Source organism: Oncorhynchus tshawytscha, linkage group LG10 (genome assembly GCF_018296145.1).
Source record: "Oncorhynchus tshawytscha isolate Ot180627B linkage group LG10, Otsh_v2.0, whole genome shotgun sequence".
Lineage (NCBI taxonomy): Eukaryota > Metazoa > Chordata > Actinopteri > Salmoniformes > Salmonidae > Oncorhynchus > Oncorhynchus tshawytscha.
Genome location: NC_056438.1, coordinates 30,241,997 through 30,256,039, shown reverse-complemented (window position 1 = coordinate 30,256,039; position 14,043 = coordinate 30,241,997). Strand labels below are relative to the sequence as shown.

Genomic DNA, 14,043 nt, shown 5'->3' with positions numbered 1-14,043 from the left:
CACACACCTCAAACTGATCAGACAATAGTGGTAATAGAACGACCATAATAACTATTTTTCAATTCAAACCCTTTGGAAAATGAGGGTCGACTTCCTTCTCCCTGGTTCTTTGTGGAAAACGAGATCCATTTTAGCCCCTCTAATGTCAAAAAAACGATGGTTGTTGCTGTATACGCCTATATTTCCGGTCCCTTTTTGTAGATTTGAACACTAGTAGGACCAATCTACCTTTTAACAGGGCTCTAAAGCAATACTAGTTGTGCCCCCAGAAACGAACCATGACTGATATTGCTCTGCAAATGGAAATGTGCTCTTTCTGAGTGAGTGGGCTTCCAGCGGCTCAGGAAATGACTTTCTTTTGTCTGGAACAACTTAGTGATCCCCCAGCCTTCCACTGTAAACACACGGTTCCATGCAATAGAGGACAGTTGTATAACATCGGGAACCGGGTTCTCGGAGAACATTGAAACAGAACAGGCCCCTAAGCTGCTTCGGACAGACAGAGGTAGTAGGTCATCTCGTTCAGTTAGGAGTTCGTCCCAGAGACCAAGCCTCCCCGGGACTGTGAACTTAAACCTCTTTTTCTCTTGTCCAATTTGATTTACCAGTGACCGTGTGCTCCAGGCTGACGTTCTACAGAGACGGTTCTGTGTTTTGTCAAATATGGAGAGGAAGCATGGAAAGTAGCCATTACGGCCCAGACCCATGCTTCTTCGCTACTCTGCTTGCCTGCACATATTTCAGCACACAAACTGGCCTGCTTAGAGAGAGGTATTCTAATCTAAGCTAAGCTATTCTATGGGGCATTTCGAAGCAGATACTTCTCACATTGTTCATCTTGTGTTAGTAGTATATGTCAGAGGGGTAGACCTGATATGTACTGTACCTGCGATATCTGAAGGGCCATGAAATTGCAACAGGACAAAACATCACACTTAGCTTACATTGAGTACATGATAAGTACTCCTAATATACGAAGGATAAGAATAACGGTGTGAGTGCTCTACGGCACACATTAAAGCCGATCTCCAGACAACACAGATAGTCTGATCATCTCTGTGTTCTTTTCCTACCATCTGTCTGTACCAATAATGACAAAGCACCAGTAACAGCAGAATAATCACCCATAATAACATCTTTATAGTGCAGTGAGTGAACACTGAGTTACATTGAGTCTCCATTTAGAACAAGAGAATATAGGCCTTCTACCCCATGGTCTTTTCCCATTATGAGCCACAGCCATAAAGTAGCGTCCCTCCATGTTTCAGAATAACTCATGTTTACTTAATGGCTCCACTGGAAAAGCCTGCAGGGCAAAGTCCACCGGAGAGGAGCTAAGAATGGGTCGAGTTGAGGTAGAGAGATCCCACAGGCTCTGTGTGTGTCTCTGTGTGTTTGTGTGTGTGTGTGCACTCGAGTGTGTGAGAGAGAGGGAGGGGGGAGTAGGGCATAGTGTGTGTATAAACTGTGTATGTATTAGATTGTGCTGGTGCAAGCTACTGCCCACTGTGGTTAAGAAGTAGGATTGTTTCCCTATGATAGCAGTGTGTGTGTGTGGTGCACTGCACTCAGCATTGCTTCCATGATAGGAATGTACAGTATATGGAAAGTTTTACTGCAGCGGGGTTATCTCTCAGAGTACAACTGAAGGCCACGTTTACAATAGGGAGCTGGCTGTTTAAGCTAGAGCGGGGAATTATATGGTGGAGAGGGGAGTGTTGTTTGACTTGTGAGTGAAGGCCGAGTCATCACACCCAACCTCTCTCTCTCTGCTGAGTGACTACACCTGGACAGTGTTCCTGTGAAGGACATACACGCACATGCAAGCGTGTACACACACACAAGCACGCACGCACACACACAACCAATACACTTCCAGAATGACTCCTATGCTTTCAAGACTGGTCTCCAGACTGGTCTCATAGACATCGTAAACGTAAATCCAGGACACTCAAATTAGTATGAAATGTTACATGAGACAAAAGGAGAGTGTTTGGGTGTATAACGCGAACGTCTGGCAACCCGAACACCTCCTAAGTTTAACCCTAACTTTAAACCCCTAACACATATTCTTCCAGCTTTGGGGACCAACCCAAAGCATTTTCTTGCCCTTCTATACATTTTTCCATGTCTAATGTGTATTCATGTGATATTTGAGTGACTCAAACATTATTACAAACCCATGATTCACTACCCAATTCTGAAATTGCACCTTGTGCATTCTACTATCACATCTTTCAAGAGTAAGTTGAAAGTCGGACTGAATTCCTTAAAAGCCCCACAGTTTGGGAACCACTGCCCTAGCCTAGCTAACGTTAGCGTTAGCCACCTAGCCACCCCTAGCTAACATTAGCCACAACAAATTGGAATTCGTAACATATCATACATTTTGCAAATTAGAAACATATTGTACATTTTGCAAATTCGCAACATGTTTTACGTTTTGCAAATTTGTTACATTGTATGAATTGCAATTTGTAACGTATCATACGAATTGTCATTTGTAACATGTCATATGCAATGGATGATGGACATCCACAAATTAATACATACCATACGAAATGTAACATGTTATACTAAATGCTCTGGGACCACTTTGCAGCAGAATGACAGACAGTGAGATTTAGAGAGAGACCTGACAAGTCTAGACCAGCTCGGTTTTGAAACACACACTGTTGGAACATCTGGAAGAGAGCCTGGGGTGGCCCTGTGTGTGTGTGTGTGTGTGCGGTTGTGTGTGCGCGTGTGCGTATGTGTGTGTATGCATGCGTGTGCGTGTGTGTATGTACGTGTGTGTCCTGGGCATATATGTGTTAATTTTGGGGAAGGGTCCCACTATCAGATCCCCCTATCAGATAGACTGGATGCCTAATGTTCTGGGCTGTCCAGATTCTCTAGTAGGAGGCCAGGGAGCTCCCATATGCCTGGGGAGTGGGTCCTGTGCTCCCAGGGGTAAAAGAGATGCCATCTGCTGGGTAAGGTAACACCACAGTATCAGCATGGTCCCACTGGCTGGACACCATAGAGACACAGGATCTAAAGGGCCTGCGACAATGAATAGTATATAGTGGAGGCCATTACTATTTGTCAATTCAGTGTGGGCCTCGGAAATGGGCTGGGGAGTTCAATGGAGCATGTTCAGTGATTGATTGTATTGAGACGGCACACTTGGTGGTTCATATTCATGAAGCGTCTTAGAGTAGGAGTGCTGATCTAGGAACAATTTGGCTTTTTAGGTAATAATGCATTGTATTATATGGATGGGAGGGGGCCTGATCTTAGATCAGCATTCCCAATCTGGGATATTTTTTTATTAATAGGGGCTTTAAATACAGATTTTTGTTGTTGTTTAGGAGAACCAGTGGGTCATCCCTCCTTGCAAAAGGCTTCCTTGTAGTTGCTATTGATGGTTTTGCCCTTGTATCAGCATTCACCAACACCCACTCAAATATATGAGGCAAGTAAGGTCATTTGAGTGTAAGGAAGGAGCCATAGCTCATGCTGTATGTTAAATAGTTCCATGTATTCATGAGAATATGCACATAGTGAAAATGTCAATCTATTTGGTTGACAGTTAGACTTAAAATATGTTCAGCTGACTTATCGAGGGCACATTTGAACCATCTTCCATTAATTAACTTAGTTCACTGATGTGAAAACCTCTGCCATCCTGGATATGTACACATATTATTGTAAGTTATGCCCTTTAATGTAAACCCATATCTACTTTTCTGTCAAATAAACATACAAACAAATCACAAGAAAACATCGCTTTTCCATTTTGGAATTTAGAATCCGTTCTTGGAGGGAGGGGGGGCATGTTGCTGAGGCGATGTTGCTGCGCAAAGGCAATGAGACTCTTGCAGAAGTCTACCCACAGGCGCTCACAATGTAGGAAGCGCTCGCTTGAAAACAGATTGCCACCACACACACTGCTTGCCAGTGACTGATATTATTTGCTTCCATCTTCGGAGTGTTGATGGTAATCTGATTAATTTGAGGAATTTTGGCTCTGAGCATGGAGGGCTGCTATCTCCCCGAATACGAAAGGATGGAAGCGTGGCTTGACGACCACTTGGAGTTCGCTCACTCCTACTTTGTCAGGAAGGCTACAAGGTAAGCGCGGGGTGAGATTTAAGTCGAAACTGATTAATTGCATTTCCGAAACAGGGATAGCTCATTTTCTGATACATCCTCGCTGTCTATTATATTTGAATCAATCTGAGCGATACTTAATGTATTCCTGAGTTTTGTTTCAACGTAAAACGACATGCTACTAACGTTACTGACTTGTATTATTGCCCCGGACCATCGGCACTACAGTCAGTAACCATTCACCAAAATAGCAAGAGAATTGAGAGCGTAAGTGTAATCATTAACCTTTATTCGGGCGATTCCATTCCACGCTGTTCCAAAAAGCGCAGTGAATTAAAAGTTAAACACGTTTTGTTGTGTTACCACACAACTTCTGGAATAGATGCTATTGACATTATTAGTTGTTTTGGTTTTATTCTAACATAAAGGTGTTATGGCATGTTTTGACATATCGCAGTGGCTCGTGTGCAGTTTGTGTTACTGTTTAGATAAGACATTATAGGCTGGATACATTTGCCTAGATTGCAATCAGAACCTAAAATGACAATTAGTTCATGTTTAGACATACAGTCAGTAAACAGTCATTATTTACAGTATTTTATCTCACAGCAGCACACTATAAATTCCTGGGTGAGGTGCCAGTTGTAGCAAGCCAGCAGCCTTACTGTCATTAAGGGCATATTCTGTCCATATAGTGAGGCTGGCACCTTGGCATCACAACTATCAGTCCTAGTTTCGTTTCGAGTTTCAAGTTGTATTGTCACTTGCACAAGTACAGTGAAATGCCTTCCTTGAAACCTCCAAACCCGAAGATGCAGTGATCAATATCAATGTGGCAACAACAACAAAAAATAACACAAGGAAGAACAAAAACACAATAAATAAACATACGAAATAAGAAGAACACGAGAAAGTACGAAGCTTTATACGGTGCCAGTTCCAATACCGTACAATGCGCGGGGATACTGGAGTGGAAGAGCTAGATCTGTTTAGAGGTAAGGTGACTAGGCATCAGGATATATGACAAACAGAGTAGCAGCAGCATACATGACGATTGTATGTGAGCGTGTGTAGAGTCAGTATACATGTTTGTGCAGGTTATGTGTGTGTGTGTTGGAGTGTCAGTGTGCGTGAGTGTGTAGAGTCCTGTGAGGGTGCAAAGAGACGGAGCAACAACAACAAAAAGAATTACAAGGGTCAACTCAGATGGTTTGTGTAGCCATTCTTTTAGCTATTTAGAAGTCTTATGGTTTGGGGGATAGAAGCTGTTCAGGAGCCTATTGGCACCTGTACCACCTGCCGTGCTGAAAGCAGAGAGAACACTCTATGGCTTGCGTGGCTGGAGTCTTTAACGATTTTCCGGGTCTCCTTTTCACACCGCCTGATAAAAAGGTCCTGGAAGGCAGGGAGCTCGGCCCCAGTGATGTAATGGGCTGTCCGTACCACCTTCTGTAGAGCCATCCGATCGAGGGCGGTGCCGTTGCCATACCAAGTAGTGATGCAACCGGTCAAGATGCTCTCAATGGTGCAGCTGTAGAACTTTCTGAGGATTTGAGGGCCCGTGCCAAACTTTTTCAACCTCAACCTTTTTCAACCTATGAGTGGACCATTTTAAGTACTTAGTGATTTGGACACCAAGGAAGTTGAAGCTCTCGACCCGCTCCACTGCAGCCCCGTTGATGTGGATAGGGGCATGCTCACCCCCTTGTTTCCTGTAGTCCACGATCAGCTCCTTGGTCTTACTGAAGTTGAGGCAGAAGTTGTTGTCTCGGCACCACACTGCCAGGTCACTGACCTCATCCCTGGATGCTGTCTCATCGTCGTCGGTGACCAGGCCTACCACCGGCCTGTCTTGATGATGGTGTTGGAGTCGTGCGTGGCCACGCAGTCGTGGGTGAACAGGGAGTACAGGAGGTGACTAAGCACACACCCCTGTGAGGCCGCCGTGTCGATGCTCAGCGTGGCGGAGGTGATGTTGCCTACCATCACCACAATGGGTTGAGACTTCCACTGCACTTGTGTCAGCACATCATTTGTTGTTGATGAAGAGGCAAATCCCCCCCCCTCTCGATTTCCCTGACTCTACTGTCCTGTCCACTCGGTGACTGGAGAATCCATCGAGTTGGATAGCCCCGAGGGGTATCTTGTCCGAAAGCCATGTTTCAGAAAAGCAGAGTTATGAGAGTCCCGTTTGTAGCAAATCCACGATCAGAGGTCATCCGTCTTATTATCAAATGATTGGCCAATAGAATGGAGGGAAGAGGTGGCAGGTTTTCCCTACGGCTTAATCTCGCCAGGATTCCCCCTCTCCTGCCTCTTGGAAACCCTGAAATTTGGGTCGGAATTACATAAAGCGCCCAGGGCAGATGAGTCAAAGTTAAAATCGGAATTGGGGTAAGTAACTGCTGATCTGATGTTCAGAAGTTCTTGTTGGCTATAAGACATGATAGTGGATACCTTCCGTGCAAATAAAGTGAAGACTTCTTTAGAGCTACTTATTTGCATTTGTCTATCCAGAATAAGTGTTTGCCTGTCCAGGTTTGCATAATTTACATTTCAGTCAAATAATCTTATCTCATTGGATACCATGCCGTTTTCCACAGGCCCATGGAAAGGTGAGACATATTTCTCTTAGAGAAGTAACGGGAGATATGTATTTTCTGGAGTGTATCCACAGTAACCGCGTTATGTGAAACATTATTTGATTGACACGTCAAGATATATCCGTTTGCACATATCATCAGATCGGATGTTTAGGTCTGAAACTCAGTTCTCTAAGAGCTCCTAAGGACACATTAGGGCTGCTCTATGGGGGATTCTCACTAGGGGGTCTCACACACTCACACACACACACACACACACACACACACACACACACACACACACACACACACACACACACACACACACACACAGACGTACACACAGGTTGCTGTCTCTTATGCTTGGCGAGATAACATTCCGCTTCCATCGGCTTGCGATTTCATAGTGCGGTTAGGGCTCAGTTTTATGTGTCTGGTAGGCAGCCTAATCTACAGGCACATTTCATGGCAAATCTGTTTTTACAGCCGCTGGGATTTCGGAAGGTTTCAGTAGGGCTGTTCAGCCAAAGTAAGTCTTTGACAAAATAAAAAAGGTTGGGATTTGAACCTAGGACCTTGTGGTTAACAGTGTTTTTAATGCTGGCACTGTGCATATCAGTCATGCTTTACAAATGTGCACTGCCGACCAGAATTAGTCTGTGAGTTACTGTGTGAGGGGGAACGTGTGTGTGTGTGTGTGTGCGTGGTGTGTGCATACGCGTGTGCCCCTGGGATTGCGGTAGAATGTTGTTCAAATGTCTAACATTGTTGATTAATGTATTGTAAGTCTGGTAAGGCATATCTCATGATGTGTTGTAATGCATGTCCTGTGTGTCCTGTCTATTGTCTATTAGGAGATGGAGAAATCTGGTAGAACCTCTTCGCACTACCTCCACATGTAAAGCTTGTCAAATACACAAATTCTTCAGATTGTTTATATTTTCCTCTAATATCCTATAATGTCATATTGACCTGTTGTATGATATTGGTTATTGTTTTTATAATGTCGTATAATGTCCCGTGTGTTGTGTGTTGGTACAGGGAGATGGTGAATGCCTGGTTTGCTGAGCGAGTCCACTCCATCCAGCCCTCCTCATCATCCTCCTCCTCTTCATCCTCCAAAGAAACCCTTACACCTCAGAGACCCACCCAGCCCTCAGACAGTCCCTGCCTAGCCTTCTCCCTGCCCCCTTCCCTGGGCCTGAACGACGGGCGCTCTCCCTCCCCGTCCCCCAGCCCTGCTCCTAGCACCCCCACCCGCAAGATCTCTGCATCTGAGTTTGACAGGCCACTGAGGCCCATCGTGGTCAAGGACGCGGAAGGCTCACTAACCTTCCTCTGCGACGCCGAACCCGACCGAGGCGACATCCGGACGCCCATGCCCTTCAGAACCCAGCAGGGAGGGGTCGGGCTTGGCATCCCTGCGGGGATGATGGACGAGGTGGGCAGTGCCCGGGGGTTGGACCGCTGTGCCAGGCTGTTGGAGTTGGTGAAGGATGTGTCGAGTCACTTGGACGTGACGGCTCTGTGCCACAAGATCTTTCTGCACATCAACGAGCTGATTGCTGCCGACCGCTACTCCCTCTTCCTGGTAGGTAGAGGCACGATGGGAAAGAAGGATTGGGCACGGTTAGCCTATGAGAGAAAGAAAGATTGGGCACGGGTTAGCCTATGAGAGAAAGAAGTATTGGGCACGGGTTAGCCTATGAGAGAAAGAAGGATTGGGCACGGGTTAGCCTATGAGAGAAAGAAGGATTGGGCACGGTTAGCCTATGAGAGAAAGAAGGATTGGGCACGGTTAGCCTATGAGAGAAAGAAGGATTGGGTTAGCCTATGAGGTTAGCCTATGAGAGAAAGAAGGATTGGGCACGGTTAGCCTATGAGAGAAAGAAGTATTGGGCACGGGTTAGCCTATGAGAGAAAGAAGGATCGGGCATGGTTAGCCTTGAGAGAAAGAAGGATTGGGCCTATGAGAGAAAGAAGGATTGGGCACGGTTAGCCTATGAGAGAAAGAAGTATTGGGCACGGTTAGCCTATGAGAGAAAGAAGGATTGGGCACGGGTTAGCCTATGAGAGAAAGAAGGATTGGGCACGGTTAGCCTATGAGAGAAAGAAGGATTGGGCACGGTTAGCCTATGAGAGAAAGAAGGATTGGGCACGGGTTAACCTATGAGAGAAAGAAGGATTGGGCACGGGTTAGCCTATGAGAGAAAGAAGGATCGGGCACGGGTTAGCCTATGAGAGAAAGAAGGATCGGGCATGGGTTAGCCTCATGAAACAAATTTAGTATGAGATGATGAAGGATTAGTTTTTCAATTATATGGTGCTGAATTAAACTGTTGGAATAGTTGGCTCCCAAGTGTACTTCCTGCTCTCTCTTATTATAAAAAATGATTATTATTAGTATGTCATTTTTCATATTATAGATTCCCCCCCCCCCCACACCAGATACAAAACATACACATACGAACAACAATTTACAAACGCAAACAAACCATGACTACACCTGCTCTGCCCAGACCCGCATGCTCACACCGCCATTCCTAGTGCCTGCATTATTGTTTGGCACATTGTGTCAAATTGTAAAAAGAAATCAATCTCGGTCGCCGGTGTTATTTCAATAATACATCATTAGATTTTTCCATTGTGTTAATGATGGCCGATTGATTGATTTCCAAGTTTTTAGTACACCTTTTTTCAAGATGAGAAGAGACCCGTTTGGCAGGATGATTATCTCACAACAATCCGATATGCTATGTCTTGAAATATGCAGACAGACGGATTAAAAGTAAGTTCACATTGTAATACTTTTGACAGACAGCTGTCTAGCTCCGCCCACGGGCTGAGACTTCACAGCAGTCCACGAAAGCATGGATTATTGAGTCCTCGTTAGTTTTACACTTAAGACATGACTCTGTCGTTGTGCTGTAGAATTTGTGAATTTTGTCTCTTGTATGATACATTCTATACATGAGTTTATACTGGATTAAGCATACATTTTAGAAAGCTGTAATTTCATTAGTTATGCTCCAACATTCCCTCCATCTTGTGCCAACTTCACTTATTTTTAAGTCTTGGTTCCAATAGTTTATATTTTTTTCTAAAAGAGTTGGAGATGCTCTCTTTAAGGTTTTGTATATCTTCCCTCTCATATAAACATCCTTTTCTGACTCAAATAAGATTCCCTCAAGGTTGCTCTGGTTTCTAATCAAATTTCGTGATATGTAACTTTTAAGTAGCATATACTTGAAAATATTTACATCGGTCAGTCCAAAATGGCTTTTTAATTATATTCTGGAAATAAATGTGCATATGTACAAAAGTATGTGGACACCACTTCAAATGAGTGGATTTGGCTATTTTAACCATACCCATTGCTGACAGGTGTATAAAATCGAGCACACAGCCATGCAATCTCCATAGACAAACATAACGACTGCAAGCCAGGCGTAATGGCCCAACATTAGTGCCCGACCTCACTAAATCAAATCAAAGTTTATTTGTCACGTGTCCCGAATACACCTTACAGTGAAATGCTTACTTATAGGCTCTAACCAATAGTGCAAAAAAGGTGTTAGGTAAACAATAGGTATGTAAAGAAATAAAACAACAGTAAAAAGACAGGCTATATACAGTAGCGAGGCTATAAAAGTAGCGAGGCTACATACAGACACCAGTTAGTCAGGCTAATTGAGGTAGTATGTACATGTGGATATAGTTAAAGTGACTATGCATATATGATGAACAGAGAGTAGCAGTAGCGTAAAAGAGGGGTTGGCGGGTGGTGGGAGGCAGGACACAATGCAAATAGTCCGGGTAGCCATTTGATGACCTGTTCAGGACGCTTATGGCTTCGGGGTAAAAACTGTTGAGAAGCCTTTTTGTCCTAGACTTGGCACTCCGGTACCACTTGCCATGCGATAGTAGAGAGAACAGTCTATGACTGGGGTGCTGGGGTCTTTGACAATTTTTAGGGCCTTCCTCTGACACCGCCTGGTGTAGAGGTCCTGGATGGCAGGCAGCTTAGCCCCAGTGATGTACTGGGCCGTACGCACTACCCTATGTAGTGCCTTGCGGTCAGAGGCCGAGCAATTGCCGTACCAAGCAGTGATGCAACCATGTTCTCAATATTCTCGTTTCATCTGTAGAATCTTTTGAGGATCTAAGGACCCATGCCAAATCTTTTTAGTTTCCTGAGGGGGAATAGGCTTTGTCGTGCTCTCTTCACTATTGTCTTGGTGTATTTGGACCATTCTAGTTTGTTGTTGATGTGGACACCAAGGAACTTGAAGCTCTCAACCTGCTCTACTACAGCCCCGTCGATGAGAATGGGGGCGTGCTCGGTCCTCCTTTTCCTGTAGTCCACAATCATCTCCTTAGTCTTGGCTACGTTGAGGGATAGGTTGTTATTATGGCACCACACGGCCAGGTCTCTGACCTCCTCCCTATAGGCTGTCTCGTTGTTGTCTGTTCTCAGGCCTACCACTGTTGTGTCGTCTGCAAACTTAATAATGGTGTTGGAGTTGTGCCTGGTCATGCAGTCGTGGGTGAACAGGGAGTACAAGAGGGGACTGAGCACGCACCCCTGTGGAGCTCCAGTGTTGAGGATCAGCATGGCAGATGTGTTGCTACCTACCCTCAACCCCTGGGGGGCGGCCCGTCAGGAAGTCCAGGATCCAGTTGCAGAGGGAGGTGTTTAGTCCCAGGATCCTTAGCGTAGTGATGAGCTTTGAGGGTACTATGGTGTGGAATGCTGAGCTATAGTCAATGAATAGCATTCTCACATAAGTGTTCTTTTTGTCCAAGTGGGAAAGGGCAGTGTGGAGTGCAATAGAGATTGCATCATCTGTGGATCTGTTTGGGCGGTATGAAAATTGGAGTGGGTCTAGGGTTTCTGGGATAATGGTGTTGATGTGAGCCATTACCAACCTTTCAAAACACTTCATGGCTACAGACGTGAGTGCTACGGGTCGGTAGTCATTTAGGCAGGTTGCCTTTGTGTCCTTGGGCACAGGCACTATGGTGGTCTGCTTGAAACATGTTGGTATTACAGACTCAATTAGGGAAATGTTGAAAAGGTCAGTGAAGACACCTGCCAGTGGGTCGAGCACATGCCTGGAACACACGTCCTGGTAATCCGTCTGGCCCCGCAGCCTTGTGTACAGTGCCTTGCGAAAGTATTCGGCCCCCTTGAACTTTGCGACCTTTTGCCACATTTCAGGCTTCAAACATAAAGATATAAAACTGTATTTTTTTGTGAAGAATCAACAACAAGTGGGATACAATCATGAAGTGGAACGACATTTATTGGATATTTCAAACTTTTTTAACAAATCAAAAACTGAAAAATTGGGCGTGCAAAATTATTCAGCCCCCTTAAGTTAATACTTTGTAGCGCCACCTTTTGCTGCGATTACAGCTGTAAGTCGCTTGGGGTATGTCTCTATCAGTTTTGCACATCGAGAGACTGAACATTTTTCCCATTCCTCCTTGCAAAACAGCTCGAGCTCAGTGAGGTTGGATGGAGAGCATTTGTGAACAGCAGTTTTCAGTTCTTTCCACAGATTCTCGATTGGATTCAGGTCTGGACTTTGACTTGGCCATTCTAACACCTGGATATGTTTATTTTTGAACCATTCCATTGTAGATTTTGCTTTATGTTTTGGATCATTGTCTTGTTGGAAGACAAATCTCCGTCCCAGTCTCAGGTCTTTTGCAGACTCCATCAGGTTTTCTTCCAGAATGGTCCTGTATTTGGCTCCATCCATCTTCCCATCAATTTTAACCATCTTCCCTGTCCCTGCTGAAGAAAAGCAGGCCCAAACCATGATGCTGCCACCACCATGTTTGACAGTGGGGATTGTGTGTTCAGGGTGATGAGCTGTGTTGCTTTTACGCCAAACATAACGTTTTGCATTGTTGCCAAAAAGTTCAATTTTGGTTTCATCTGACCAGAGCACCTACTTCCACATGTTTGGTGTGTCTCCCAGGTGGCTTGTGGCAAACTTTAAACTTTAAGAAATGGCTTTCTTCTTGCCACTCTTCCATAAAGGCCAGATTTGTGCAATATACGACTGATTGTTGTCCTATGGACAGAGTCTCCCACCTCAGCTGTAGATCTCTGCAGTTCATCCAGAGTGATCATGGGCCTCTTGGCTGCATCTCTGATCAGTCTTCTCCTTGTATGATCTGAAAGTTTAGAGGGACGGCCAGGTCTTGGTAGATTTGCAGTGGTCTGATACTCCTTCCATTTCAATATTATCGCTTGCACAGTGCTCCTTGGGATGTTTAAAGCTTGGGAAATCTTTTTGTATCCAAATCCGGCTTTAAACTTCTTCACAACAGTATCTCGGACCTGCCTGGTGTGTTCCTTGTTCTTCATGATGCTCTCTGCGCTTTTAACGGACCTCTGAGACTATCACAGTGCAGGTGCATTTATACGGAGACTTGATTACACACAGGTGGATTGTATTTATCATCATTAGTCATTTAGGTCAACATTGGATCATTCAGAGATCCTCACTGAACTTCTGGAGAGAGTTTGCTGCACTGAAAGTAAAGGGGCTGAATAATTTTGCACGCCCAATTTTTCAGTTTTTGATTTGTTAAAAAAGTTTGAAATATCCAATAAATGTCGTTCCACTTCATGATTGTGTCCCACTTGTTGTTGATTCTTCACAAAAAATACAGTTTTATATCTTTATGTTTGAAGCCTGAAATGTGGCAAAAGGTCGCAAAGTTCAAGGGGGCCGAATACTTTCCCAAGGCACTGTATGTTGACCTGTTTAAAGGTCTTACTCACGTCGGCTACGGAGAGCATGATCACACAGTCGTCCGGAACAGCTGATGCTCTCATGCATGCCTCAGTGTTGCTTGCCTCGAAGCTAGCATAGAAGTGATTTAGATCGTCTGGTAGGCTTGTGTCACTGGGCAGCTCTTAGCTGTTCTTCCCTTTGTAGTCTGTAATAGTTTGCAAGCCACATAAGACGAGCGTCGGAGCCGGTGTAGTATAATTCAATCTTAGCCCTGTGTTGACGCTTTGCCTTTTTGATGGTTCGTCGCAGGGCATAGCAGGATTTCTTGTAAGCTTCCGGGTTAGAGTCCTGCACCTTGAAAGTGGCAGCTCAACTTCTGGTTGGGGTATGTACGTACAGTCACTGTGGGGACGACGTCCTCAATGTACTTATTGATAAAGCCAGTGACTGATGGCCCAACATCCGTGCCCGACCTCACTAATGCTCTTGTGGCTGAATGGAAGCAAGTCCTCGCAGCAAGGTTCCCACATCTAGTGGAAATCCTTCCCAGAATAGTGGAGGCTGTTATAGCAGGGTGGCCAACTTCATATGCCCATGAATTTAGAATGAGA

At 44.8% G+C, this 14,043-nt stretch overlaps 1 protein-coding gene across 6 annotated transcripts in view; it reads left to right on the top strand.

Annotated features, from left to right (window-relative positions):
• LOC112260096 (cGMP-specific 3',5'-cyclic phosphodiesterase-like) overlaps positions 1-14,043 on the top strand; it is a 90,897-nt gene that overhangs the window by 20,929 nt on the left and 55,925 nt on the right. For 2 of the 6 annotated variants that reach the window (XM_042328486.1, XM_042328485.1), the window contains exons 1-2: positions 3,853-4,116; positions 7,719-8,268. In XM_042328486.1, coding sequence (XP_042184420.1) covers positions 4,019-4,116; positions 7,719-8,268 — 648 coding nt within the window. In that variant the 5' untranslated portion in view covers positions 3,853-4,018. Of the gene's footprint in view, positions 1-3,852; positions 4,117-4,964; positions 5,091-7,033; positions 7,576-7,718; positions 8,269-14,043 lie in introns of those variants that run through there. The other 4 variants (XM_042328488.1, XM_042328489.1, XM_042328490.1 and 1 more) reach the window with 3 other exon arrangements.